Genomic DNA, 25,564 nt, shown 5'->3' on the forward strand with positions numbered 1-25,564 from the left:
GTATTGAGCTATTTTCATTGGAGTCTGGGGAGTACCTTGTTCAGTGCAAGTGCTTGGTCTTAGAGTAGATAATTACTATTCCATCTTTGTTTCTGGGGGTTAAATAGTAATTTAAAAGTGTATAAATCTTAGTATTTATGCTGAAAATTTGATTTAAAAATAGTGAGGATAGTAAGAGATGGGAAAAAATATTCAAGAAATGTCAAAGTATGGAAGAAAAGATAATAAAGAAATAAAATTGCATGGTGAAAAGCAATTTTCTTGAATTAATTAGGCTAAATATTTAATCATGTTAATTTCCTAAAATTTTAGGCATAATTTTAAATATTCATTTTTAAATTCATGCATTTCTCTTTATAAATTATTAAAACTTAGCTTTCTCTTTTTTTACAACTTCCACCAAATAAATATTGGTATAGATATATTTTAAAATTGTAAAACTACTGTCTCCCTGAAATTTCTTGCACTTTTTACTTAATCCAACCTTATTATTCTCATAACTGTCCTAGAAGTTCAATTTATTATGTTTAGATAGATCCTTTTTGAGCTCACCTGATGTTTATTAATGGTATTTAAAAGTTTGATTTTTTTTTTTTTTAAAGATACAATTGTTTTCTTACTGGTTGATTAGAATTTGTTCTAGAGGCTAAATCTGTGTCTTTTCTTGAATCAGCATTATTCTAATACGTTTTGAGTTATTACTGGGCCTTATATGTTTGTTGTTACATATTTGTTCTCTAGTTATTACTTATCTCAACACTGTTGATTGTGTTTAGGGAATTTTAATCTGTACTATTAAAAAAAGTGATAGTATCGATTCTGAAACCTAGTTTGGGTTTTTGATGTTGAAATAAGTTCCACTCATGAGACATGAGCTTGCATCATTTAGTGTGTGTGTATGTATATGTGTATGTTTATTATATATATATGTACACAAAGTTTTATATATAGTTTTCTCATTTTTGTACTTACAAAATGGGAAAACTGTATTCCATGTAAACAAAAGTACTTCTAAATTGCCTCATTGACTTTATGGTTCCTCTTCAAGCCTTTCTAATAATTAAAAAAATAAAAAAAGATGGTTGCCTTAGATTGCTCGTTAAAAACCAAATTAAAGCAATAGTCTCAAGAGTCAATGTGGTTATAAAATCAGTTGTTAATTTTTTTTTTTTTTTCTGATGTGCTTATAACAGGAATCCAGGAATGTGTTTTTGGTTTCTGAGATTTAATAATGAAGTTGAATATTAATGACTCATTCATTATTTTATCTTTAAGAAGAAAAACACCTTTTGTAGGGTCAGGATAATACTTATTTTAATTATTCTTTCTCTGTTTGTTTATAGGACTGATTGTGTAGAAAAAAAAGACAGCCCTGAAGTATATTTTTGTTGCTGTGAGGGCAATATGTGTAATGAAAAATTTTTTTATTTCCCTGAGATGGAAGTCACACAGCGTAAGTTCAGAGGGGAAATCCATAGGTTTGTTTATCTACTAGATTGAAAACAAAATATATATCTGTTGATAAAATAATTTACTTCTCCCTCCTCATATTCTATTCTTTTCCAAAAGTTTGATATAATGATAAATACTTTTTATAGAATTTTGTACACTGTATCTGAGTTATTTTCCCCCCCCTTTTTCTGCAGCCACTTCAAATCCAGTTACACCTAAGCCACCCTATTATAACATCCTACTTTATTCCTTGGTGCCACTTATGTTAATTGCGGGGATTGTCATTTGTGCATTTTGGGTGTACAGGCATCACAAGATGGCCTACCCTCCTGTACTTGTTCCAACTCAAGTAAGTTATTGTCCCATACTTTGTACTATTTTAAATTTTGTATTTCTGACATATTTCTGTGGTGAAACTCACTAGCTTGTAATAAGTTATTTCCCTTTGGAGTTAATTTTTGAGTATTTATTTTTAGGGGAACTATAGCTAATTTTGCAAATGTACTAAATTGCTATGTCCTAAAGTTTTCTCACTTAAAGGTTAAAGTACTGTAGAAGGAGAGGTATCCCCATTCCTGTTCTTTTCCAGAGTATTTTCTTTCTACTCTAAGACTTATAATTATTGTCTGCTTCTTGAGAATTAATTAGTGATGGAGAAGAATTAATATCATAACCCTTTCATTTCCTTTCTGTCCTTGTCCCAATTTTCAAATTTCTGTGCCTTTCTCAAGATTACTTCTTAAAACATCCTTTAAGCCATGGCACTAGACCCAGGAAAGTAACCAAGTAAGGGAAGAGAGATTTCCTAAAGGCTTCAGGAAAACGTATTATTTCTGGAAATATAGGTGTGGGTAGTAATTATATTAAATTCATTGACTATTCCCACGCTCTGTCATGTAGACACTTGGTGCTGGTCCAGTGCTTTATAAGAGGACTTACGGAAGCAGTGAATATTCTACAGGTGTAGGAAAGCTGATAACTTGGGTTATACGTGCTTGACTATCTCTAAGTTCTAGTTTTTAGTATGTTTCTTTTACCTGTTAAGATCAGATTACCTCAGACTTCAGGATCTCTTGGTTTAATTTTGTTTTTCTAATACTAATAGGATTAATGGTTAAAACTTTATTGAAGCAAATAGTAAAGTTCCGTAATGTAATGGCCAAAACAACTTCTTTTCCCTAAGCTTTGTTTACATAACACACTTCTTTCTTAGTACTTGCAACAATCTGTTAGCATTAGATCATTGATTCCCATAATCTTTATGTGTATCAGGAGAAATAAACCCAAAGGTAAATACCATGTTCGGTAATTAAACACACTACTTTCTATAACTTAAACACCTTACTTTTCAGCATTAGTAGCTATGTTCAGGTACATTAAAAATAATTTGTATTATAAAAGGTATCATAAAATAAAAATATGTTAGTGCGTAATGTATATAGTTTGCTTCATATGGCCACGGGATATACTTTATCTTCTGTCTGTGGCAACTTTTTAAAAGTTTGTCTTAGTTTCTGAATATATACGTGTGTGTGTGTATATCTGTCTATCTATCTATGTATATAGATATAGATAGATATTTTTAAACAGTCTCATTCTTTTGGCCAGGCTAGAGTGCAGTGGTGTGTTATCATTAGCTTATTGCACCCTCAACTTCTGGGCTGAAGCCGTCCTCCTGCCTGGGGTAGCTGGGTGTGCACCACATACCTGGCTAATGTTTCTATGTTTTGTAGAGACAAGATCTTTCTGTGTTGTCAAGGCTGGCCTTGAACTCCTGCCCCAAGCGATACACCTCGGCCTCTCAAAGTGCTGATATTACAGCCATGAGCCACTGTATCCAGCTCTAGAATCTAAATTTAGAAAAGAATGCATTTAGTACTATACTTTTCGATTTTATCCCAGATCTGTGATATGATAGAAATAAGCTGGAAACCACCTTTGTAAATAATTTTTTAAAGGTTTTCATAGAGGAATTTTAAAATAGTAATTTAACCTTATAGGTAACATTTATCTGTATGCCATATTGATACAAAACTGTGGGAAAAGCATTATTTTAAAGGGCATATATATGTGTGTGTGTGTGTGTCTGTGTTTTTTATGCCCTTGATTTGGACTTAACTAATTAGTGCAAGAGTGTAGACCTTTAAAAAGGAAAGGTTGTTTTTCGTAAATAAGAACCAAGGATCTTACATCAGTATTCATCCTTGTGGGTTTTAGATATTTGTTATGGTTAATGTTATTGTACACAGTTACTTTGCATTGCTTTATTATGGTTATTTATTATGCTGAAAAATAAGGAATAAATTCTAAGATTTTGTGAAGAAGTGACCTACATGGTCAAACTTTGTAATGAAAATATAAGACAGGCCTGACTTTATGCTTTCTTTCTGTTATATGTTGTAGAAAAGGGGCTTTGTCATCAGTGTGGAACTTCATTTTGTGTCATCTTTCCCTGTGTCCAAAACAGTATGGTTTATTCTTCAGGTTTTGTTTTTGGTGAGAGGTTTATGCAAACTGTGGTTCTGCAAGACTACTTAGTGGCCATTTGTTACTAGAGGCTTTGTTTTGTCTCCAATTTAAAAATAATGATATCAAGCATTTATTGAACATTTATAGTGTGTTAGGGCACTGTTATATTATGCATAAAGATATACATTTTGTAGAAATATATAAAAAGTATATATGTATATAAGTGTGTATGTGTATGTTTGTGTATGAATGTATGTATGTTTAATGGCTGGGCACTGTGTCTTATAGTTGTAATCCTAGCACTCTGGGAGGCTGAGGTAGGAGGATCCCTTGAGCTCAGGAGTTTGAGGCCAGCCTGAGCAAAAGCAAGACCCTGTCTCTACTAGAAATAGAAAAAATTAGCCAGGTGTGATAGAACATTCCTAGCTGCTTGGGAGCCTGAGGCAGGAGGATCGCTTTAGTCCAGGAGTTTGATGTTGCTGTGAGCCAGGCTGATGTTATGGCACGCTAGCCGGAGTAACAACAGAGTAAGACTCTGTCCTCCAGAATCTTCCTTCCCTGCCCCCCACCAAAAATGTGTGTGTGTGTTTTTTTTAATTGAATGGTAACTATGTACATTAATGCACTTCTGGGGTACAGTGTGGGGTTTTTACACACAATCCGAAACACTTCCATCAAACTGGTTAACATAGCCTTCGTGTCATTTTCTTAGTTATTATTTTAAAACGTTCACATTCTACTCTAAGATTCACTTGTACCCTTGTAAGATAAACCTCAGAAGTGATCCCTCCAATCCCCCTCCCTCTACCCATTCCCCCCTCCCTTCTCCCTCCCCTTCCCCATATTCTTAGGCTATTTGGTTAATAGCTTACATATAAAAGGTATAAATTAGTTTCATAGTAGGGGTGTGTACATGGGATACTTTTTCTTCCATTCTTGTGATACTTTGCTCAGAAGAACATTTTCCAGCTCCATCCATGTGAATATGAAGGACGTAAAGTCTCCATCTTTCTTTATGGCTGCATAGTATTCCATGGTGTACATATACCACAGTTTGTTAATCCATTCGTGGATCAATGGGCACTTGGGCTTCTTCCATGACCTGGCAATTATGAATTGGACTGCAATAAACATTCTGATACAAATATCTTTGTTGTAATGCGATCTTTGGTCATCTGGGAATATACCTAATAAAGGAATTGCAGGGTCGAATGGCAGGTCTATTTTTAGTTCTCTAAGTATTCTCCAGATGTCTTTCCAAAAGGAGTGTATTAGTTTACATTCCCACCAACAGTGTAGGAGTGTTCCCTTTTCTCCACATCCACGCCAGCATCTCTGGTTTTGGGATTTAGAGATATAAGCTAATCTCACTGGAGTTAGATGATATCTCAAAGTAGTTTTGATTTGCATTTCTCTGATGATTAGGGATGGTGAGCATTTTTTCATATATCTGAAGGCCATGAGCCCATCTTCTTTAGAGAAATTTCTCTTCAGATCCCTTGCCCACCCTGAGATGGGATCACTCGTTTTCTTCTTGCTAATCAAAAATGTGGTTTTTCAGTCATTTCCATATTGAGGGATTGGTATATAAGAATCACCTTTGGAATTTTTAAAAATAACAAATTTCAGGGCTACACTTTCAGCAGTATAATATTATGTTTCTAATAAGCTTCCCAGGAAATTCTGGTGACCAGGCAAGTATAGACAATGCTGATTTAATTTTATCTTCTGGAGTTGTTTATGTAGCATGATCCCCATTTTATAGATAAAGAAGTTGAAATGTAGCAAAGCTCACAAGTGTTGGAGCTAGAACCTGATCTGAGGACTCTTTGACACTAGAGCTTTGCTCTACTAATGCTGTTCTGCTTCTGCTTTTCTTTTTTCAGAAAGCAGATCCTTTTGAGATTTCAGATAATTTATTTCCCTACTTTGGGATATTGAATAGTTTGTGTGACTACTAAAATGAGAAATAACATCATCTCACTTTAACATTGTCTCAGGACAAAAAGGAAGGGAACAAGTCATAGGTGTGTAGAGGGGTACAGAGAATGTTTGTTTTCCATTATAAAGTTTTGAAAGCAAATTTTAGTCTAGAATTTATGAACATGTAATTGGTTATAGTTAAAAAATTCCTGTGCTTCTGAGTTGATACTGTCAGTGCCTATTTATTCAAGACTTTTTCTTTTTATTTGCTTTTTTTTTTTTTTTTTTTTAAGAGACAGAGTTCTCACTTTGTCACCCTTGGTAAAGTGCTATGGCGTCACAGCAACCTCTACCTCTTGGGCCCTCAGGATATGGGGCCAGCGTCCTACTCACTGAGCCACAGGGGCAGCCCGACTTTTTCTTTTTAAATTGTTGGGGATTCATTGAGGGTACAAAGAACCAGGTTACACTGATTGCATTTGTTAGGTAAAGTCCCTCTTATAATTGTGTCCCGCCCCCAGAAGGTGTGTCGTACACCATGACTCCCCACAGACTTTTTTTGAAAGGTAGCAGAGACATAGAAGTCTGAAGGTGGCTTAGTATTTCACCCCATTTTCATGTAGATCTTAAATTCTTGCCCTGTTTCTGGAACATTCTTCCTTCATATTCTTTAAGTGCTTTAGACAATGACCTAGAAATTATCATTCTTAGGGAAATTTTTCCTCAAAGCTTTGGCTGAAGGCTGGTTTATGAAGGAACTAGTCTGTTATAAGGTATTGTTCTCATCATTAAGTTAGCGTTAAGACATTAACTTGTTTAGAATTTTTTCTTTTGATGAAAATATTTCAAATTGTATATGAAAACACCACACTGTACCCCCATGATTGCATTAATGTATGTACACAGCTATGATTTAGTTAAAAAAAAAAAAAAAAGAATTTTTTCCGATTTCCTTAGTGTGTTATCCTAAAGAAGGGATGTAGGTAAATGATCACTTTAAAATCTGATTTTTAATTATGGTTCTTAGTAACCAATAGAAAGTATTCATCCTAAAAGTAATCTAACGCAGTAAAAGGCATTAAAAAAAGCAGTTTGCTTTTTTTTTTCAGTTGGAGCCGTTCATATTTCCTTGTAAATTGTAACTATATTTCTGCCATTATTTCATGACATCACTTTCTTCTCAATCATCCTGGATGAAAGCCTTGAAGACTTCTGTTCTTGTTCTGTTATTTACAAGTTTTGTTTATTCACCTTTTCATTTTTACTGATCCTATTATAGTTCATGATATTTTTACTCTTGAGGCTAAAATTATTTATGTAATCTAATAGTTATTATTCTGGCTTCTGTTCTCTCCTTTCATCTGTACTATTGCTAGAATAGCATTTTACATGTTTAAGTTACTTCTTTGCTTAAAAATATTTGAGGGCTCCCAGTGATCCACAGCAAAGAATACAAAGTTTGGAGCGTGACACGTGCCTGGTCTTCCATATTGTCTGCCTTCTGATTCCTTCTTCTCACTATACCCTAAACCATCAATCAGATGCATCTAGAACTGTGTTAGTTAATGTATTGTCCTTGAAAGAATTAAGAAAATTGTGCTCTAGTCCTTTTCTGCTGTCTGTAACACAGATGATTATCCTCAGTTGAAAAGGGTTCACAGTCATTTGTGTACATGCTCCATTCTTCTCCTAGATTGTAAGCTTCTTGAAGATAAGGTATGTATTATAAAGACTGCTGTGTGTTACATAGTGTTTGTACGTAATAATCATTCTGCACATGCTGAATTGAGTGTGTTGTATTTGGAGTTATACTGAGATGATAGGGCAGTATTCCTAGGGATTCCTTTAATTAAACACATTCAGGTGGTTTAAGGCTTTGCTTTGAGATAAATCTTGAGGCTGTATTTTGGGGGAGTGTAAAATAAGTTGGAGTATTGTAGGCTTTTATAAAGGAATGACATTGTTCTCTTCTTTCTGTAATCACATCCTGAAGCATCTTATCAATTTTCATTACCCAGATCACTTTTCTGGGGCCCATGCTGAAACTGCCTTTCAACCTGTAGGTAGAAACTTTTAGAACATGCAGTGAGTAAACTGAAGGCAAACTGGTTTTTCTAGTGACAGTGAGTCATGAATATGAGGGAATTGATGGACTCTATTATTAAGAAGTCTTACTGTGATTAAAAGTAGTGTAGTTTCAGTAAAACTGCATTATTTTCAGAACCATTTGTGAGTTTAAGTTTTCTACCTAAAAGGTCTGTATTTGTGCTGAAAAAATATGGCTTGATAAACAAATGAATTTTAGGGGCCAGAAATGACATACCTTGTATGAGGTTATCTTCTTGTTCATTTTTAAAGACTATATAAATAGTGATTTAGTATTATATCATTAATACTTTTTAAAATGCTATCAGCCTGTCCCATCCTTCCCTAATGGCATTTTGCCTAGGTATTGGTCTGATGAGGACTAAAGGCTTTCAGCATACCTAAATTGGGCATGTAAAATGATCCTGTTGACCTTACTATTCAGATACTAATAGGTTATCATTTCATACTATGTCAGATTGCAAGCCATCTGTGAAAATGCTTTGTAGAATTTCTTCTTGAACACGAGTCTATATGTGCATTCATTTAAAGGTAATAAACTGGAAGGGTAGGATTAACACTATTCAACCCAGTCAGTTTAGAAATGTATGCTGCTTTCTTTTGGGGGGAAGACGCAAGACAAATTTACTAAGTTTTGTTAATAAGAGTTTAATATGCTAATATTAAGTTACAAATTATAATGTCCACAGAAACACATCTTAAAACAGGTTGACTACTAAATGGTTGGAGCTTATGAATCCCTGTTTCTCTCTTGCTTCTTCTCTCCTTTTCTTTTTCCCTCTTATTTGTAAACTCTCTTCTAATTAAAAATTATTTATAAATACATGTTTTTTGAATCAAGACAACTTGTACAGAAAAAGTATGTCAGGAAAAAAAAGAAAGTCATTCCTTTCTCTTTTTCCTCTGTCACTTTCTTGAAGTGACCAACTTGACCAGGTTGGTGTGTATCCCTTGGATACCTTTCTCTAATCTCATTTGTTCAAGTATATACTTTTCCCTCTTTTATAAACTATAAAATATTATTCTGCAATTGCCTTCATTAATTTAATAGTACATAGAGGACAGCTTTCCAGCTTGATGTTTTTAATCTGTCTCTGTTGATTAAGTGATGTATTTTTGAGTGAAATTTAATGGAGCTTTATTGTATGTCCACAAAATACCAAAATTGGATTTTTTATAAAAATTGCATATATTTAAAGTATACAAGATATGTTTTTAGCTTAGAGATTTTATTAGGTTTTTGCTAAGAAATAGAACCTGTATTTCATAGATATTTTCAACTGTATTATTTTTGCATGTTTAAGGTAACGCTATGGTTTTAGGCTTAAGCATTTTTTTTTTTGGTGGAGGGGAAGTATAAGCCTTAGAAATGCTACAGGCCTACTATAGATTTTCATCATTCTTCAGCCAACTTTGATATGTGATTGTTCTCATACTGGTAACCTAAATTATGCCTTTTATGTATATTATGGGGAGAAATGTCATCAATTATCCCTAGACATGAAGCTTGACAAAAAATTACTCTCATTACATATGCTCAGACACGACCACTTGGAGATTGGCTAAAATTCCATGTCCAAAAGCAAAAAGGAGGAGGAAAGAGAGAAGAAAAATTTAAAGCTTTATTAACAGCTTAAAATAAGTCAAAGCTGTATACTAAGTCTAATCAAAGCACCTTATTTCTAAAAATACATTCCATTCAGATTTTAAAATCTTGAGTGCAAGTTTTCTTTGATTTAGAGAGGGCCTTATCTGCCAATTTACAAATGGAATTGATGCATATGTACCAGCATAAATAATTTATCCTTTTTTATCTGGCAAGGAGGTGGTAGATGGGAGGAGGTGAGTTTGCTTTTTCCCTGTATTCTTCATTTCCTGGACCTCATCCTAGACCTATTCCTTCATTCCTAACTACTTCATTGCTGTTAAATCTTTTGATATTATTATAGTTAAGATAATAAAAAGAAAATCCATTTGTTGATGAAAGCTGCTTGTAGCAGATGGACTAGAAAGTGTTCAGGTTTTTCTTGTTAGTTTTGGTTAACTACTCACCTTATGGTTGAGTGCCTGCTGGGTGCCAGGCATCATGCTTAATGTATAGTCAGACTGGCACTGGGACAGTCCTGGCTTGCCCTTCTAGAGCCCATAGTTACTGTAGGTGAGCTAAAACAGGTTGGTTGGTTAGTTGTTTGACTTTGCAGCTCAGAAGTGAAGGGTAAAGAGAGTCACAAGGGAGTTGCTTCAGTAATTTTAGGCAAGAATGAAGGAAAGGAGGAGAAATGTCTTACTCCAGTTGTACTGCTTTGGAGAAGAGATACCTCTGGGCTTGGCAAAGTACTCAATAGGTGTTAGTTATTGCTAACTGAGTAACATCTTCAATATTGGACTTAAAAATTCATTTTTTTTTACTGAAATTTGTTGATATATGTCAAATTTAATACTTTGAAATTAACTTAGTGTAATAAATGATTTCATTTTGAGTACTGTATCAGGCACTATACAGAGCACTTTATACATATTGACTCTTTTAATCTTTCAGTAGCCCATGAAATAAGTTCTGTTTTATCAAGTCCATTTTATACTTAAGAAAATAGAGGCACTCACAGATGACATGACTTGTCTTAGAGTCACCCGTCTGTAACTGGCAAAGCCTGAGCATTTATACCCAGGGGTTATTATCTGTGAATTGAATGGCTTATTTCAATAAATAAGTAGATGGGTGGGGGTCTGTACAAAACTTAGGTAGGATAAAGGGATCAGAGTATATAAGTTACATTTAAAATAGTAGTGAGCACATGTGACTTTGTAGAGAACCATTTTATCACATTATGGTTTATTTGTATCTAACATAGTCCTGTTCCAGAATCACTTACAGAATACAAATGTTAAAAGTTCTTCTGTAGCCAGTCATAAACCTGATTCTTTTGTTTAGCAACCCAAAAGAAGAAGGGCATGCCTACATCCCTTTTAGATTTTTTTTTTTTGAGACACAGCCTCAAGCTATCCACCTGGGTAGAGTGCTATGGCATCACAGCTCACAGCAACCTCCAACTCCTGGGCTCAAGCAAGTCTCCTGCCACCACCTCCCAAGTAGCTGGGATTACAGGTGCCCACCACAACACCCGGCTATTATTTAGTTGCAGCTGTCATTGTTTGGCGGTCCCGGGCAGGATTTGAACCTGCCAGCTCGGGTGTATGTGGCTGGCACCTTAGCCACTTGAGCCACAGGCACCGAGCCCCTTTTGGACTTCTAATCCCAGTGCTAACCACTTATTAGGACACATCCCCAGAATCACCATTTCAGCCACCCTGTTCTTTCTTTGCTTTGCTTTCAGGAGGAGTAGGATGGAGAAACTGTAGAAAGGAAGAATTATCACAAAGAAATTTTGAAGATATGATTGGATAGCATCATAGCATCAGGGCTATGCCTTTGACATATCAATATTATTGAATCTACTAAAGTTTATTTTGCTTCCTTTAGCAAGAAAAAATTGTCCTGAAACATACTATATTATTTCTCTTCTGCATGGCAATAATTTTTAAATTAACAATTGTATCTCAGAATGTATGATAATTAGATGATTAAGAGGAGGCAAAACCAGAATTTGTCAGTTTTCACATGTTTTGGGTAGGGGGACCTTAATTCTTTGTAGACCTAAAAGGTGGTTGAATAAGGTGTCTATTTAGATAGATGTAGAGAGAATTCTTGGAATGGCTTAAATAGTAAATTAACGAAAATTTGTAGTCCCTATCATATTTACATATTTAGGTATAGTATGTAAACAAAAATTTATATTTCTAGGAAGATTTTGTTGTATTCCAGATGTGTGTACCTAACTGCCTACTAAATATCTCTACATAGATGCCTCTAAGTACTTAGTATTCAAGGGTAAAGATCACATCTCTCAAACCAGGGTTTGCAGTGAATAAAACCCTGTCCATTTGGTTGTGTAGGTCAGAAATCTAGATTGTGTCTTAACGCTGTCTTTTTATCATAGCTACCTCCCATAGTATTTATTGCATTTCTCAAGAGTCAGCCAGCTCCACAGGGAAATCTCATATTTAACCTCAAGGGTGAGTTCAAAGATCTGAGTTTTATTGCTTTTAGTTTATAATTCTGCATTCATTAGTGTGTGTAATTAATTAGTCTTTCTACCTTACACTGTTGTAGGCTTGGTGAGAACCAGGGTAGTCAATGCCTGGCACAAACTAGGCACTCAGTAAATATTGAATGAAGGAGTTAATGGAACGATGTACTTTTCATTCTCTTCTGACATTTGGCAGTATTTTTCCGACCTGTGGGATGAGCAACAAGTCTCTTTATCATCTCCAAACCTAGTTAGTTGACAGTAATGTGCAGACTCTGTTTTCACTGTTCACTTACAGTTCTAGTATGTATGTAATAATATTCAAGCCAAATTTTCTGTTTTATGAATCCCAACTGTTTTGTCTGTATATTTTAGTGCACTTTTTTTGCATTTTGATTCTTTATATTTTGTCACAGTGTCTCTTTTTGCTTATTCTAATATTCATTTATTGGGAAGTATAATGCGCAAAGACATACTTGGTTGTGTTTTACTATTTGTGTATTTCAGTGAATTTATTCTTTTGGATTCTGTCTTGCCCCTTCACATTTTATCACAAAGTTTATCTGTTAAGTCTTGTTTTTGGTGTCTGTTGTTTAGTGTTGATCACTAACAGCTTATTCTAATGTTCATTTATTGGGAAGCATATTGAGCCGAGAAATAGTTTTGGTGAGATGTATAGATTTGCTTGCACAATGTTATTACAGTGGCATCTTTCTCTCTGAAAGCATCTGTACTTACTCAGGATCTAAGAGATCCTTAATTTTTTGGAAGCTATAGTCTAGTTATTAATTTGGCAAATACAGTGTGTCCATAAAGTTCATGTGCAATTGTTGAAAATTTAAAACCTTATAGACACTCTGTATTTCTTTCAAGGGATGAATTTTACTCTGGAGTATGGCTAAGATGTTACTAGGATTAGTATAGCTTTTTGGATGAATTATAAGTAGCCTTGAATCACTGTCATAGAAATAAAGAAAAACTACTTCAGCAACAGGTATAGATTCATGAGTTGCCAATTTTTTTTTTTTTTTTTTTTGGTCAGTGCTGTTGTTTTCTATAGACATATTGAAAACTGGGGAATATAGTTATCTGGTAGAAGAATTTTCAGCCTTCTTTAACACTGGTGATAATGGTGACAGTGTTTCTCATAATTTTGAATTTAAGCTCTTACCTCTTTTGGAATGACTAGAAAAATGAAATCTTATTCTTTGCCAGTACCTGAGTGTCTTCACAATGTGAACAAGTCTGAGTGGATACTATTCCCCCGGGCTGCCACTGCTTAATTTCTTCATCTTGTTGTGACTGCTGAAGTAGGTTAGCAATAGGCCTGTTCTGTTATGGTCTACTGAATTGTGCTGCTCTTGTTCTTCTGTCTTTTTTTCTTGCTACAATATATTGTTAATGTTGCACACAGTCACAGAGCCACCAGAAACAGTTTTCTTCCTCATCTTTATATTCTACTGTCTTCCATGAGAGAGGAGAGAGGCAGCCTAGGAAGTAGGAAATTCTAGAGATTCTTAAGATGAATGTTAGAAAGTGTGGTTCGAGAGACTTATTCTAGCTACTGTATAAATTTCTTTAGGGCTAGTAGCTAATTTTTGTTAAAAGCAATACTGCCCTCTGGTGCCCAGAAGGCAATTCCAACTCCTACCTTCATCAGTTAAAGTGCTTATTTTATTCTTATGGTTTAGACTCTAGAACCTTTCAGAAAATTAAAATAATTATTTAATACTTAGTTTAGTTTAGTTGCTGGCACAAAGTCCATTGTGTCAGTTATCCTGGAATTAATCTAGCATCAAGAATTTGTTTACTACCTATTTGTTATATCCAGGGTATTTAAAAAAAATAAATATTACTTTTCTCTGTTTATAAGGACATTGTTTCCAATCCTTAAAATGTAATACACTAGCTCGCTGACAACTTTAAAAAGATAAACCATTATTCTCTTTCTTTCACTTTTCTAACTGATGTGTCATTTTTCATTTCATTCTGGATTTGAATCGTAATTTCTTTTGCCTGTGTTTTTCTTCACAAGCATGCCTTTCATATCATGATAGAGGTAAGATGCTTTGATGTTTGTTTATGGTTGTGAATTTTTGTGGATGCATATTAAACATTTGTCCTTAGACTTTGGTTATTTTTTTTGCTTTACTGTGCATCCTTTATATTTTGGACATTTATGTTATAAAGTCCCCACCACCACCACTTTTAATATTAAAAACGTGATCAATTTGGCATAGTAATAGCTTTTGTTTTCAGGCATTGTTATCACTATTTATACTTATCTAAGGTAGAATGAAGAACCAATTATTTTACTTGATTGGAAGTTAATACCTAATGACTCCATTAGCCATAAAAACTTTACATTGGTTAATTTTTATAGTGTGCCATTAGCTTTAATGTAAGCATGTGCTTATTTTTAACAGGAGCTGACTTTCTAGTTCAACTCATTATCTTTTAATATGAAATCTATATTTTTAGATAGTTTCATCTTTGTCATCTTTAGCAAATGAACTAGTTATAGAAGTAAAACTTTTGGTAATCTTTTGTTGTGTGGTAATCTTTTGTTTAAAGCTGCAATTAGGTTAAGATTTGAATCAGTTCTAATTTAAGTGGAAGACTCAGAATAAGTACAGTGATCACAGATGACTTTGTAGCTCCCCACTTACTGTGATGTGTTCCAGTATTGCTCATAGTGATGATAACTGGGTAGTGGTGCTGGTGGCAGGAGGACTGTTTCCAGTTGTCATTTCAACGTGCTGTTTTCTCATACCATAATTTTCACATACAGACAGGTAAGGAAGAAATGTAATGAGGGTCATGTTCTAAAACATATTTTTTTAGTGTTATAAAATAGGTGGATATTGCAGGAGAACTGGAAACTTAGGGAAAATTTTCAGGAATTCTGAAGTTCTTGTATTTGGCAAACCACCCCACACCCCCACCTCGCCACCCTGACTGGTTTCTCTGTGTAATAGGGCAAAGCTGTGTTTTTTGGATGGCATCAGAATGTTGCTTATATCATTTATGAAATTTAAGTTGAATTTGCCTCTCCAAGGGTTCATATATTTTTTAAATACACATTTTTAATTATAGGCTAAAATATTGAGTTTTGTGGGTAAATTACTGTAATGATGCTGATTAACTAAAAATCATTTCTCATATTCTTTGGTAATAGAATAATTAAAATCTAGATATTAGAGGTATAAAGCTTAATTCTAGTGATTTTTCACTAAAAAGGCAAAACGGTTTATTAATTAATGTTACAGGTTATACAGTTATAACCTGTTCTACAAAGTTACTCATTTTTGGATTCAGTCCTTTAAATATTAAAGAATATTATTTAAAATTATATTTAAAAAGTTTTATCATTTCTAAAAGTTTTGACACTATAGGAACGAGCCATTGTGGACCTTTATTCTACCTTTTGAAATTGGCAAGTTTTCTTTTCCATTAAAGCTTTTAACTTTTGAGTAGTTTTATCAATGGTGCTTTTTCTGGTTGTTATGATACAATATTGAATATAATTTTAATTGTAAAAGAACGATTTAAAATTTTTTTCTGAAATAATGGTAGCTTAGAAACTTACCGAACAGAGTCTTAGAAATGTATGGGAACTTGAAAGTTTATACATTTGGAAAACATTCTATAAACACTTTTTTCTAAAAATATACATTGAACATTATTATATGTTTCCTAAAATTTTAAGTTAATGTTAAACTAAAATCATATTTCAAACTGCTGACATAGTCTTAATTGGAGATATGGATTAAATTAATTTAAATTCAATTTTATAGTTGACTTATATCCATGTCATTGGCATGGACACATAGAATAGAACAGAGAACGTGTATATTGTCTAGAGATACATCACCAGTCAGTTTATATAAAAGTTATTAAAAATTTTAGTTTTTAGGGTTGTCACAGTGGCTTATGTCTATAATCCTAGCACTTTGGAAGTCAAGGCAGGAGGATCATTTTGTATCAGGAGTTTGAAATCACCATGCATAATATGGTGAGACTCTGTCTCTACAAATAAAGATAAATAAAAATCTTAGTGTTTTAATTTAGAACCATGTGACCTCTACCAGGTTATTTTTCCTCTTCAGCTTTTAGTGCTTATCTGTATAGTTTAGTTTTGGGCATCCTTGATTTGAAATCTTGACCTTTCTAACTTTTTCTATTTAGTTTAACTATTTCTTTATGCAATTATACAGTAATTCTTGGGTCTCAAGGACTGAATGGTTTTCTTTGCCTCTAGAAGAGTAGTTTTTAAACTTCCCCTTTCCCCGTTTCCACATTCACATAAGTAGCCTGCTGCTGTTAGTAGAATTTCTTATGATAGGTAGAGATGGTTAGTTGAGGAATGAGGATGGGAGGGTGTAATTTTCATTGAAACTCTCCAGAGATTATTGGGCTCTTTGCACTGAGAATCACACTTGACAGCCCTGCCTTCCGAGAAGATTTATATCTGACCTTCTTGACTTGTCACTCAGCTAAAGGAAAACACTGTAACTTTATAAACCTTTCAGGTTTTGAATGTGGAAGGAAAAGCAACTTTTATAGACATTTTTAAAAATAAATATCTGAGTTTGAAATGAGTCACAGGAAGTCTTCTATTTTATCTTTGTTTTAAAATAGGAATTCTCAAGTCATTTTGTAAAGACTGTCTAGTTTAGAAGAAGAAACTGCATGTTTTCCCTATGTAATGCCTTGCAGTTTATCTGTTGTTGAGGGTCTTTCTGATGTGGAATAAGCCTTTTAAATTCCTGAGTGGCACCAGTGGTCTGATGAGGCCTGAACAAAGCACTGTCCTTGAGGTATTAGATAAAAAGAAAGGGAGAAGAAAGGCAGAGAGAGATGCATTGATCTGGAGTGACATGTCATTTCCAAGTGTCTCAGGTGCCACCCATTGTCATCTTCTTGCCACAGAAATTTTAGTTCTTCTCAGTACTGGTTATGCAGCCCTTGAAACATTTCTGGTGCTTTGCTCTGGAAGCTCTCCAAAAGCCTCCCTCCGTCTTGCTTTAGTTGCAGATGATGAACTGATTAGAATGCTTTCAGTGGAGGTTGCCATTCTACTTGGACAGAGGATCCCCTGGTGACTTGGAGATGTTGTTCTTCTGTTTCTGTACAGTATTTATTCTTTTTTTTTTTTTTTAAACTATAGCAGTGTACTTTTCTTTCATTTACCATACCTTGGTATCTACTACATGACCGCTTTTCTGGATGCTTATTTGTACATTCTTTGACAGTTTCTGAACACAAGTAACTTTAATCTCAGATCAGTTTGGGGAAATAGTTATAAGCAAGGTCATGAATTGTTGGTTAATGTGTTGAAAACTTAGAACAAATAAAACAGTTTGGCTATAGCAATGTTAACTTACATATTTCTTTTCATACTTTGTATTTGATAATGCCTCTTTGCAATGTGTTTATGAATAACAATGGGTATTTCTGAGATTAATGAAGAAAAAATTTGAACAGTCATTGGAGAAAGTGGTGGATTTAAGGAGAATCTTTGAAATACAAACATAATTTTCTTTTTCTGGTACTTTTAAAATCCTCATCCTCTAAGAAAGTATATACTGGATGAAACCAATGAAATACTGTTGGGAGTATTGTAAAGTTTACAGAATCTTAGTGGAAAAATTAATGATACTGGATGAAAAAGGTTTTCTCCTGCTATGCCTTTATAACAGTGGTGCTGATTGTTATGGGAACTCAATTCAGGTTGTCTGCCTTGTGATAAATTAGCAATGCTGAGAACTCAGTTCTGACAACGATTGACATTATTATCATCTATATGTGTTTACTGTTGCTGCCAGTTGATTCTTCAGTATACTTTTTCTTTAGTATACTTTTTTTCTCATTTTCAGAATTAATGTGTATCATATTCTGCTTATTTACAGTATTATTATTACTTATCTGTAGGACCCAGGACCACCTCCACCTTCTCCATTACTAGGTTTGAAGCCCCTGCAGTTATTAGAAGTTAAAGCAAGGGGACGATTTGGTTGTGTCTGGAAAGCCCAATTACTCAATGAATATGTGGCTGTCAAAATATTTCCAATACAGGTATGTTTATTATAGTTTTGTAATCTGTGAATATGTTTTAAAAGCTTTAACTGGAGGGCCATAATAACTTAGATATAGTCTGAGTAAATATAAGCAGTGTGTTTCAAGGTGGTTCTTTGTGATAACTGGGACAGCACTTAGTCCATCTATTGTGTGCCTTCACATCTGAGAAATGGAATTATTGATACAAAAATTATAATGTTTAGAGTGGTGCTGTTAAAAAAAGGATGTATAAGAGATCTCTTGCCAATACAAATTCTATAGAAATGTTATATAAAGATGAGGATTCCAATTAAAATAGCCCTCATTGTCCGAGTGGTTAAATTTTAATATTTCATTGACATTATCAGAATAAAACAAACACAATGGTGAAAAGAATAGTGTGCTTTGTTTTAGAATGGCTATTTGGAGGTATATGATCAGACTTGGATTTATTTTCATTTTGCTTTCTGTATTTATGTAATCATTTCCGTTTTTACTTGGTGCATCTTTAGAGGCAGTGAATCAAGACTCCGTATAATTGGTTTACTGTTGAATTGTTTTTGTTTTAAAGGTGACTGGACTTCTCATAAAACCCTGATCTAATGCACCTCTGAGCTGTTCTTGTGTTTTGTTTTGTTCCATTGGTGGTGTAGATTTATGAGGATTCTGTCTTCCCTGTGTCTTGCTTGTGGATCCCTGTGGCTAATGATATCTTTGGTACTGAGGTCCAGGCTGGATTTGGTAGTACAAGCTCTACCATTACATCTAGACAATAGATATTACTTATTCCAGAGTTATCACAAAGCAGTTTCTTGGTGTTATTCTACCTAAATTTTAGCCTTTTTACCTCCTTTAAAGCCTGTTTCATAAAGTCTGTGAAGTTTATTACTTTTATTATTTTATTGGTAGCAGTGCACATACTGTAAAATATAGTTCTCAGAGAGTAAGTATATTCTTTTGTGCCAAGATTCCTAAGATTAGATTGTTAATTTTATGTGTAAGGGGTCTTAAAAATTAGAGAAAGTCTTTTAGATAACATTAAGAGTAGTGACAACACTAGTAGCTAACATTTTATTGAACACTTGTGTCAGGTAGAGGTGCTTTAAAATATATGAGTACTCACTACTAATACGTGTTCTAACACAACTATACTACAACAACCTTATGAGCCAGACACTCAATCCTTGTTTTACTTAATGAGGAAACTGAATGACTGATTATGTAACTGCCAGAGATTTACTGGGAAAACTGGGATTTAAATTTAAATAGTTTGGATCTAGAGGGTTCTAAACCATTATGCCCCCACTATCATTGTCCTTTCATAATAATAAGAAACTCATCTTTTGTAAGTAGTAGTACTTGGATCACTTGCAGGCACAAATGAGTATGTGATGTTTTTAAGTATTGTATTGTATGTTTATGCCCTTTGTTCTTTCATTGACTTTGCAAGATATGCTAAACATTTTTTTAGGAATGTTTGATATTATATTAGATTTTGGAAAAAATGTTTTCTACTTAGAGGAAGTCATTCTACTTGAATTTCATCTTTCAGGGAGATTATTCCAACTAGTAACACATACCATGTAACTTCATACTATGATAAAATTACAGTATAATACTTGGGATAACTTATAAACAGAGTGTGTTGCCATTATAAGGTACAGAAGTGCAGCATTTCTGATCAACTTTTGTGTTTATGAACTGGAAACAAAAGTATGTTTTTAGGAAATGGGACAGGGCAGGCCTTTAGTATGGAATTGTTGCCTATTATTAGAGCTTTCTCATTAACAAACACAACAAAACTAGAGAATTTTTTTAATACTTTATTTTTTTGTTTGCTTTAGAACCTTTTTGAGTAAACCCTTAGACGTTGTTTACCTGTATTCTTTTTGTCCTTACTATTCTTCCTTTCTGACTCTAGGACAAACAGTCATGGCAAAATGAATATGAAGTCTATAGTTTGCCTGGAATGAAGCACGAGAACATATTACAGTTCATTGGTGCAGAAAAACGAGGCACCAGTGTTGATGTGGATCTTTGGCTGATAACAGCATTTCATGAAAAGGTAAAACTAACAGTTTAGTAAAATGAAAAAATAAAAAGAGGGCAGACTGTAATCCTAGCACTTGGGAGGCTGAGTCAGGTGGATCGCTTGAGCTCACGAGTTCTAGACCAGCCTGCGCAAGAGTGAGACCTTGTTTCTAAAAAATAGCCGAATTCTGTGCAGGTGCCTGTAGTCTTGGCTACCTGGGAGGCTGAGGCAAGAGAATCACTTGAGCCCAAGAGTTTGAGGTTTCTGTGAGCTAAGATGCCACGGCACTCAAGGAAGGTTGACCAAGTGAAACTCTGTCTCAAAAAAAAAGGCAGAGTTGGTCTGCCTTCTTAATGTTCGCTGTAAATCTCTCATACTTATTCTGCTGGAGATAGTATGTTATTATAGTTGATTAATATTTAACTTGAAGATAGAAGTCGCTCTTAAGTAAAAATCTGACTTAAAAATCATTTCTTCTAATAAAAGAGCAAAGACGTCGACTATTTAACCTAACTCAACTCAGATAATACCAGTCTTTGTCCCTAGCTGCTTGTGCTGTGATCACCTCTCTTACAAATAGTTATTTTAGTAGAGATAGTGCTTAGTAGTTTTCATTCTTCATTTATCATCCATTTTGATAACATGAACTATTTTTTATGTCTTAAAATTCTTTAATCAGTCTAACTTAGTGATAAAACTAGAGTCAGGAAATTTATCAGATCTGTGATCTGTCACTAACTTGCAGGATAATTATCACCAAAACGGTACTTGCTTTTTCTTCAGTTTTTCTACTTCCAGAGTTAGGAAGAAAGTACTATTAATGAAGTAGAAAGTTGTGTTTGTGCTAATTGGTTTCATTGTGAAAGAGAAAGAGTCTTTTAATATATGGTGGTGTTTATATGCTATAAATTTTGTGTTCTCTTAGTCTTATGATATAACTTCTTTGTAGACAGTGTATTTTAACTTTTAAAATGTTTTCTGGAACTTTGGGTTTTCAACTAGTCTTGTTTTTTAATTTTGTCTTCTAGCTTAAAGGAAATTAAATGTTCTTATAAATAAACTTTTAAAGATGAATGGTATTTCTTTCTGGTCAGTGTTTATTAGTGTGAAACATTTGAACCATTCCAGAAAAGATTGCTTCTTGGGTATTATTATGCACTAAAAGCAAAGATAAGCTGCCTTCCATAACCTCTTATAGGTAAAAAGAAAAGAGTCCATGTAGGTATTTGTCAACAGCCTAATTTTCTTCCTTTTTTTTTCTTCTCTTTTTTCTCTTTAGGGTTCTCTGTCAGACTTTCTTAAGGCTAATGTGGTCTCTTGGAACGAACTGTGTCATATTGCAGAAACCATGGCTAGAGGACTGGCGTATTTACATGAGGATATACCTGGCCTGAAAGATGGGCACAAACCTGCCATATCTCACAGGTAGCATTACATATATATTGTTTTCTCAAATAATTGAGTATGTTTTAAACTTTTAAACTTATTATTTAAAAGTTTTAACCCCTAAGTAAAATTTATTTTTTCTCTAGTTATGTAATCATGCTCTATAAGAAGATTTATTTTGATTTGTTTTTTAAATTAGCTTTGAGATTGGCCAGGAAATATTTTTGATAACGTATGTTAGCATCATTAATAAAGTTAGTTATCTACTTATGTAATTTTTTAATTTAATTTCTCAGAGTCTCTCCTTAATTATATCCCTTTATACTTATTTATAGTAATCTTTAGAGTAAAAGTAAGTGTGTTTTCTCTATCACAGAGCAAAAGAAAAATTTATTTTTCTTCAAAACATGATTTAAATATTATAAGTAGGCACAAAGGGATGTAATTAAAAGAGAGATTTTTAATATCTTCTCTGCTTGTTTTTCAAATGGCCATATGATCTTTTACCCTGAGCTAAGGTGTAGAGAACCATAATTTAAACAGTTGTTTATTAAAGAAATAATACTTAGATCTAACAACTGTTATACCCTCAAAAGGAAAAACGTTCCTTAGAAAAGGGATTCAGCTTGCCACGTATTTAATTTCCTTGAACATGAGATTCAGTTTGTTATCTTGTATTCAGTTTAAAGATGGTTGTATTTAAAGTGAGCATTCACTGATTCATTTAGTAAATATTTAGTTGAGTGCCACCATGTGGTATTTGAAGTTGCTGAGAGGTGTTTCTATAAATCACTTCTAATATAGATTCTAATTTTATAAATCAGTTGAGACAGGTGTAGAGGAGGAGGATGTCTTACTGCCTTAAAAATATTACCCTTCCAGGAACACCATGATCTAGCTAGAGTATGCTTATGGTAAGAAATAAGTTTTTATCTGTTACACATGCTGAGAGATGCTTCTCTACCACCAAGTGGGAAAATATAAGCACCACTACCAGGGACCATTCTAAAATGTAGATCTGTTCTAATGGGAAAAAGGCTTCAGTTAAGCTGTTTTTTGAAAATTCTTTCACTTTGACATTTTTGTTTGTTTCTATGGGAGTTTGTAACTAAAAACTCTAAAATATTATCTTAAAAAACAGCAATTTTATGATTAGTAGGTGGGAGTGACATAGACAAACATGCATTTTTGAAATAGCAGTTCTTTATAAAATGGCTTTCTGGAGAAAATTCTTTCTTACTGTCCATACTATGAATAGGAGTTTCTCACTGTTTTCTTGGGCTTCAGGCTACATAGGGCTTTTGCTCCTTCCCTCCTTTTCATCATTCATACTTTTAAATAATTATTCTTTTATAGTAAGAATAGAATATAATTATTCTTTTAGTCTTCATTTCCCTCTGTTAATAAAAAATTTTAAAAGATAACTCCTTTAAATGTATTTTAAATATTTTATCTTTCTATTTTCAAGGGACATCAAAAGTAAAAATGTACTATTGAAAAACAATCTGACAGCTTGTATTGCTGACTTTGGGTTGGCGTTAAAATTTGAGGCGGGCAAGTCTGCAGGTGATACTCATGGACAGGTAAGGATGATAATTTGTAAAATGTAAGAAAAAATAATAAGCTTGTCTCATGTTTTCTTAGAATGGTATGTCAGAATTGAATTGGTCTAAAATTGTTGTGGCTGTGAATAAGTATCTAATAAAGAGTTATATGTTAAATTTTCTGAGAAAGATTTTTATATGGTGCTAGAAGAGTCAGGGGGTTAGATTAAGCACTTCATAAATACTGTTAGATGTCATAGGATTCTTTTTAAAATACTGATCAAAGAAGAATCCAACACATAAATTCTTAGGAAGTCCTAAGTAGTAACTTGGTAGTTTTAATTTGTTGATTGTTTCACCATCTTAAGAGGAATGCAAAGGTAGTCAGTTGCTATTCTTGCTACTATATATTAAGACTCCTTTACCCATTTTCCAGGCAATTATAGTTTCTTGCTTCTTGCTCTTTATTGCTTCATTAACTCTTTCATCAACTTGATGGCTTTTCTCTGAATTCTTTCCAGAGTTCAGAGCACTTGTAAATCCTTGAGCAAGGTGTCTAACTCTGGGTAAGGTCTGCACAAAGAGATCTCAGCAGTGAGGAACCCTTAGGAAGGACAAAAGGGAAAAGAATATTATCCTCACATTTTATTTTCAGAAACTGTGAGGTGAAGAAATGTGTTCTTACTCCTACAAGATCACCTTCTAATCAAGAAAACCAGTTTGACCTGAAAGGTGACATTTTCTACAAAGATAAATAATTCAGGCTTCGTTATTATCATTTTATAATCTCTTAAATCATGTAAATTATTGGTCTCCTAATTCTTTGCTTTCTTTTTCTCAGTATGTTGTATTGATATTTTCAGAATGCAGTTTTAAACAGTCGTGACACAATTTTGGCAATATTCACTAGCAATTTAAGGATTTAGTTAAGGGTAATGGACAGCAGTCATATAGAAAAATTAACCCAGCTATATATGGGAATGGAGGCAGTTTGGTGGAGAATATTACTAAGATGGAGATTGTGTAAGAAGCCTAGGACAAACTTCTGAGCTAATTGAATGACTATCATAAGACTAAATTTTGGGAACACTATCATTCTTTAGTAAGATAAGTGACCTCTCCCCCCCTTTTTAAGAAAAAATTTGGGCCTCATTTATGTCATTTTTTAACTCTCTCACAGTTGAGTACATATAAAGGAGGTAATAATAACTACCCGCTGACTGTGCAGTGCTTTGACTTTAAATTGTATGGACTAGAAAGTTTCAAAAATATTTGGAGGAAACTGCAGATTGCACGTTTTATGTGTTGCAAAACAAAAGAAAACTTAGGACATTTTACACTAAAATAGTAGAATAACCATAATCTCGAATTAAAAGAGGTACCCTGCATGGCGTACACTTACCTTTAAGAGAAAAGTAGGTTTTTGAGAAATACTCATTTATCAATAATTAAAATTATTAGAGTAGCAAAAAACCTTGCTTTTTCCCCCTTTAACATATTCTCCTTATTACGTGAATGTCTTAAACTTTAGTCTCAATGATCTGTCCTTATTTTCTTAAACATCTCTTTTATACGTATGAATATTTATATATATTTGCCCAACTTCTAATTTCTAGAGATCATAATTATCTGAGGATGGGGCTTACTAGAAATACCAATATTTAGGATATTTCCTAGATCAACTAAAACTCAAGTATATTTGTGATCTACCAATCTGTTTCACTAATTTTTTAAGCTTTATACATGAATGCTATCAAATACCAACCAAACTCTACCAGTTTAGTAACATTAGTGACAGGTAATGAGAAATACCAAATTTGGGGGTATAGTTATAAATAAAGGACTGTAAGGCTGAAGGATTCATGAATAAATACATTGAATTTTTTTTTTTTTTTTTTAGAAATACAACTTTTAAAAAAGTCTATCCATCCTTTTTCTTGGGTGATTCATTATACAACACTTTCTAAGGTGTTTTTTTTTTTTTTAAATAGAAAAAGACCTCAAAAACTTTTTTTTTTAAAAAAAGATGCATTTCAAACAATATTTAAGGTACAATTGAAAAGTATCTGCATCATTCTTTTCTGCTGCTTCTTTCTCCAGCTAACAGTCATTGTAGTTTCCTGGGATTGTTTTGAGAAAGGGAAAATTAAGCCTAGCCCAATAATGTGTGTTGATACATTTTTTTAAGTATCATAAAGGGTCTTCCTGTATATACAGAGTGTCCCAAAGGTCATACATAAAGTCACCATGCATAGGGAAAATGGGAAATTGTAGCTAATTGTACCTTTATTTAGAAAATACTCGTTAAAAAATTTTACAAAATGTTTATAAAATATTCTGTATGTATTGGCCACCTCTTTGTAAAATTTTGTAATGAATATTTTATAAATAGAGGTATATTTAACTACAATTTCCCATTTTCCCTATGCATGGTAACTATGCACTGTCTCTGAGACACCCTGTACATTATAGTCTTGTGGTCTTAATTTAGTTACCTTACCCTG

The 25,564-nt window shown here is 33.5% G+C and overlaps 1 protein-coding gene across 1 annotated transcript in view; it reads left to right on the forward strand.

Annotated features, from left to right (window-relative positions):
* Positions 1-25,564, forward strand: part of ACVR2A (activin A receptor type 2A) — an 84,026-nt gene that overhangs the window by 49,643 nt on the left and 8,819 nt on the right. The window contains exons 3-8 of the mRNA XM_003793005.3: positions 1,344-1,453; positions 1,647-1,801; positions 17,973-18,116; positions 20,020-20,163; positions 21,410-21,555; positions 22,985-23,099. Of these exons, the coding sequence (XP_003793053.1) occupies positions 1,344-1,453; positions 1,647-1,801; positions 17,973-18,116; positions 20,020-20,163; positions 21,410-21,555; positions 22,985-23,099 (814 nt within the window). The remainder of the gene's footprint in view (positions 1-1,343; positions 1,454-1,646; positions 1,802-17,972; positions 18,117-20,019; positions 20,164-21,409; positions 21,556-22,984; positions 23,100-25,564) is intronic.

Source organism: Otolemur garnettii, unplaced genomic scaffold (genome assembly GCF_000181295.1).
Source record: "Otolemur garnettii isolate 467f Iridium unplaced genomic scaffold, OtoGar3 scaffold00064, whole genome shotgun sequence".
Classification (NCBI taxonomy): Eukaryota; Metazoa; Chordata; class Mammalia; order Primates; family Galagidae; genus Otolemur; species Otolemur garnettii.